This window comes from Ylistrum balloti, unplaced genomic scaffold (genome assembly GCF_031769215.1).
Source record: "Ylistrum balloti isolate Yb309-2 unplaced genomic scaffold, AGI_CSIRO_Ybal_v1 Utg371230, whole genome shotgun sequence".
NCBI classification, from domain to species: domain Eukaryota; kingdom Metazoa; phylum Mollusca; class Bivalvia; order Pectinida; family Pectinidae; genus Ylistrum; species Ylistrum balloti.
Genome location: NW_026782666.1, coordinates 66,648 through 72,079, shown reverse-complemented (window position 1 = coordinate 72,079; position 5,432 = coordinate 66,648). Strand labels below are relative to the sequence as shown.

At 36.5% G+C, this 5,432-nt stretch overlaps 1 protein-coding gene across 1 annotated transcript; it reads left to right on the top strand.

Annotated features, from left to right (window-relative positions):
• The first annotated feature begins 363 nt into the window (after positions 1-363).
• Positions 364-1,359, top strand: LOC132561586 (cartilage intermediate layer protein 1-like). Its single transcript, XM_060226283.1, has one exon. The coding sequence runs from the start codon at positions 364-366 to the stop codon at positions 1,357-1,359; it is 996 nt and encodes a 331-aa protein (XP_060082266.1).
• The last annotated feature ends 4,073 nt before the right edge of the window (positions 1,360-5,432 follow it).

The following is a 5,432-nucleotide window of genomic DNA, read 5'->3' as shown; positions in this document are numbered from 1 at the left end:
GTCTGTGTCTTTGACTTTATGGCTGTCTATCTGTCTCAGTATTTACTTTGTATATTGGTCCTGTTAATGTTTGAGTTAATTAATGCTAATATATTAGAATGAACGTAGACATTTAAAGAACGTCACGCTTATAACATTCTGAATGAACGTAGACATTCGAAGAACGTCACGCTGAACGTCATGCTGATACTATTCTGAGTGCTAAAAAAAAAAAAAAATTATCTCGTAGGACAAGTTCAAGTAAGTGCATTCCAGGCAATCAATTTAGACTGTTATAGAGGGTTCTCCAGATGCTACTTCAGAACCGCCGTTACCGATAAAAACAATATTCTCGTTAATGGCTACACTGTACGAGTGATGCACATGACGTATCCTGGAGAAAGGTATCCTGGCAGCAACGCAGAATATGTCACAGCGATCAAGGAATCTTCGCGCAACAGTGATGAGTGGCAATATACGTTTTGCCGTAGTGATGCGTGGGGTTATATCCAAGCATTTAAAAGTGGGAAAGAATATGAGCCAGGTATTTCCAGTCTTAGTGGACTAGCACAGTCTGCTCGTTCCCGTCTGACTTATGAAACAACAACGGACCCCCTTGCCGTAAAAACCAAATTCCTGCTATCTGGTGATGGTCCATTTAAGAAGTATGGTTCGTTAACGTCAATAAACATGTTTAATTTCTACCAACGTTCAACTTCGAACTTCGCCGATTTTACTCTCTTGAATATCGATCCAATTGAAGCCTATGAACGGTCCTCAAACACAGATGACATCGGACCGAAGTTGTGGTATCCACACAAAAAAACTATCGACATGTCTGATTTCACAATCTGTATGATAAAAATAGAAGTAACTGGCTCATCTGCAAATCTTTCTTTTTCAGTCAGAAGTAAGGCAGGCACAAATAGCGGAATAGAAGATACAGTCTTGGGAATTCGTCAGGAATATGTGGAGAACAGTGGAGCTTGTATAGAGTACAAATGCAGTGGCAAGTTTCCGTTATTCAAAAACCTTATTTCATCAACTGGATCTCAAAGTCAACACGATTATACCAAAGTAACAATAACCCCAGTAGGACGATTATGTACTGTGTCATGGGAAGGCGAAATCAAATCACATGATATTAATACTGGATCAAGCAACATCGGAACCGTATCTCCTGAATGGTTTATTCCCGACACAGAAGAACATGGGATCTACATATATGAGCAAACACTAATGTATGGTGCCGTGGATTGGGAAAATGCAAGGGAGACAACTCGGAACATGTGCAAGAAAGGCGTCAAAAGTCCGTCAGATGAAACCAACCCCAGCATGAATGCTGCCGTTGACCCTGCTCTCAGGTTTACGTGTATCTAAGTTAACAATCGTTGGTTAAGCTCGGATAAAATCTAAACTGATCATCAAAAAACACTGCAAAATGAACTTGAACATGATGAAATGTAAAGTATATAACAATGTTATTCTCACTACGTAATGCTTGGGTGTGTTACGTCAAGTTCTCTAAATCAAGTTTTTCATTAAAACAAGACAATGCGTCATCACAGACGCACATTGAACTGTCCAACTTGTCAGATCACTGTAGAGACCAGATTACTTAAAGGCCTGAGCGTACTTTTTCAAAACCATTGACTTTCATCTATGGATGAACAATTTGAGTACTTCATTTCTTGTGAGAATTCTTGTACAAACAGTCTCAAGATCATCATTTCAAAACAACTTTCGTTTCCATTTCCATAGCCATTTAGTTATAAACCTCACCTTCGATATATATTTTCATTTTCCTGTAGTTTCCAGATATGATAGCCGGGAACCACTTGTTTTTTTTAGGATTTCGTTATCATCATGAACAGCGATTCATATTACTTCTATCGCCCTACAGTTCAGGAAAAAAAACTGAGAAAAAGGCAGAAGTCAACCATCATAGTTAGTGAAATAACGACGATCAATCAGTTTGTAGAAAGGAGTTTGACAAATAACAAATGGTTTCCTACGTCAATCAGTTTGTAGAAAGGAGTTAGACAAATAACAAATGGTTTCCTACGTCAATCATTTTGTAGAAAGGAGTTAGACAAATAACAAATGGTTTCCTACGTCAATCAGTTTGTAGAAAGGAGTTAGACAAATAACAAATGGTTTCCTCCGTCAATCAGTTTGTAGAAAGGAGTTAGACAAATAACAAATGGTTTCCTCCGTCGATCAGTTTGTAGAGAGGAGTTAGACAAATAACAAATGGTTTCCTCCGTCAATCAGTTTGTAGAAAGGAGTTAGACAAATAAGAAATGGGTTTCTTCATCAATCAATAAATTTGTTAACAAATAATGCATCATGTACCAAAACATGAGAGATTTGACAGAGATGTTCACAGTGTTTTTTTCCCACCTTATTTCATTCTTGTTTTGCGTTAGATATTTTTATTAAATAAAACAAGAAACTACCAGAGTTTGTTTTATCTTGTCTTGTTATCATGTTAGCTGACAGTGTAACGTGCAGGTTACTTACATTACTTTGAAAGAAATATGTCAAAACTGTTAAAAAAGGTTCTTGTACTGGTTCAGTTGTCAATATACAATAATTGATAGTCGCGTTTGACTTTGTAACACTATTATACTCGTGTACTTCACACTTTAAAACGAGAGACCCAAGAACCTTAACGGTCACCTGAGTTACAATGCTTCATTTATGACGCCCTAGAAATGATTTAGAAAAATAAGATAACGCTTTAACTATATTGTACACAGCTAATGTAAACTGTAAATATACTGTGCCCCATACTCAGGCTTCTTAGTCTGAATTAAAAGAAGTAACAAATAGAATTGATGGTTTTCTTGTAAACTCTTCCATCTATGAACAGTAATTAATAAAGGAAAATGGATTTTGTAAAAGTTAAGATATAAAAATGTTATTTCCCTATATAAACCAGGAGACATCCCCTCCCCACCCGCCAAGGGGAAATGCGAGATCCTGTGGTCATTATATTTTAGTAAAGCACTCACATACTTGACGAGGGTTTGATTCTTCTATATCTGTCCATCAGTCACTGGGGGTACAGTCACATCAGACTGTCATCTCATACAAATAATAGTTTCAACTATTTCTGATTGAGAATAAAGAAATAATGTTTAGAAATGTAATCATCTATAAGACTTTAGTCGACTTTATCCCTTCCCTAGCGGAAATGTGAGACACTGAGATAACGAACTTAAGCATCTGAAGGCCTTTCAATCCATGAAGAGTAATTGAAAATGCCTGAACCGGGAATTGAGAAGATTTTTGAAGTTTCGATCAATTTGACCATTACTGGACCCGCCCCTCATGCCCATGGGGGATGGGAGCTATATTCAGTGCGCCTGTACAAAAGGCGATAGCAATAGGTCACAGAAAATACAGATATTTGAAATTAAGAAGATGTATTTCATTATGGGTCTATTGCACCTTGATTTTGATACGTCTTTTCACCAATTTTTTTATTTCACTCATCTGCCTCTATATTATCAACACATAGGGCCTTGAACATCACTGACAAGACCCTGAAGGACAAAACATCTGTATAATTAGTTTAAAACACACCAATTGGTATCAGGAAGTTACATATTAAGTATTTCGAAGTGCTTTCTTCATTTTGCTAGCATGAGTTAATCCGGCCCGACAGCGATTTCATTTCATTTTATCTTTTCATTCTCTCACAGAATTTGTTTCGCATATTTAATTTTCAGAAAGAGTAGATTGTTTCGCCTATTTAATCTTCAGAAAGAGCAGTTTGTTTTGCTCACTCAATCCTCAGAAAAAGTAGTTTGTTTCGCTTTTTTTATTATAAGAAATAGTAGTGTGTAAGGTTTCAGCCAACAGGGCAAGTTCCTACTTCATGCTCCAGAAAAATACAAATTTTTAAATGAAACAACATTTTTAAGTAACCAAAAACCAACATTCGTTTTTCATCTAATATTTTCGCCTGTGTTTTGAACTTTGGCAATGCTCTTTTTAACGAAATCATAATAGAACATTTCTCTAAGATTTCCATTCCGATATTTAAACACTACACATTTGACAGGTGGCTCTTCAGAAAATTCTTCTTCGGTTTCCGTCTTAACTTGACGGAGAGACAATACTTGATTGTCAGCTTGATGGAGAGACAAATCCCTTGTCAGCTTCATGAAAACAATGTTCCCTAGTCAGCTGGATAGAGAGACAAATCCCTTGTCAGCTTCATTGAGACAATATTCACTAGCCAGCTTGAGAGACGAACGATACTCCCTAGTCAGCATGATGGAGAGACAATATTCCCAATCAACTTGATGGAGAGACAATATTCCCAATCAACTTGATGGAGAGACAATATTCCCGGTCAACTTGATGGAGAGACAATATTCCCAATCAACTTGATGGAGAGACAATATTCCCAATCAACTTGATGGAGAGACAATATTCCCGGTCAACTTGATGGAGATACAATATTCCCCGTCAGCTTAATGGAGAGAAAATACTTGCTTGTAAGCTTGACAGAGAGACAATAATTCCCTTGTCGGCTTCACGGAGACACCATTCTCTAATTCACTTGGAGACAAAATTCTATAGTCAGCTTAGTGGAAACAATACTCCCTTAACAGTTTAATGGAAACAATGCTCCCTGACATGCTTTACAAGTTAAAAATATGGAACCTGCTTGGAAGAGAGCTGATACTGCCATCTTGATGGCTTTGGCCACACAATGGCACTAGTTCAATGGCCTCTTGGGTTAAGTTGACCATTATGTTGGTATCATGCATATTTATTGGTAAAAACAAAACACTGACTTTGATTCCATGTTTAATAAATGCTTTTGAATTTACTAGGAATGACATTTGATGGTGTCGTTGATTTTTTTAATCAAAACAAAATTGTAATTCTTTCTTAATGAATATGACATAAAAATGACACAATGAGCATGTATATATACATAATGGTAAATATTAAATAGGTTAAAAATTTGAAGGGGTCTACCAATCCATTTACAAATCACTGAAAAGTGAATTTCTTCGAGGAAATGTATCCTTGACTGGATGAGACAAAATCAGGACTTTCTTTCAACGATAAAGCATGACAATGACAATTGTAGGTCAAAGGAAATTAATCGTCAGTTTCTCAGACAATACTGATTATTTTTAAACTTTACTGATCATCATAAATAATCACCATGACAACTATTTTTCTTCCACTGTAGATTTTCTTGTAACTTGTTTCCATCAGATAATTTATGATTTCGGAGTAATACTTTTGAGATTAAAATAAACACACGTATCCCTTAGAACATTTAGGTAACAATTCACCCATTCATGTCATTGCAAATTACAGTGGTGTAATCCCACTGATACAAACAAAAGGTTTTTGTGTGTGTGTGTGTGTGTGTGTGTGTGTGTGTGTGTGTGTGTGTGTGTGTGTGTGTGGTGGTAGTG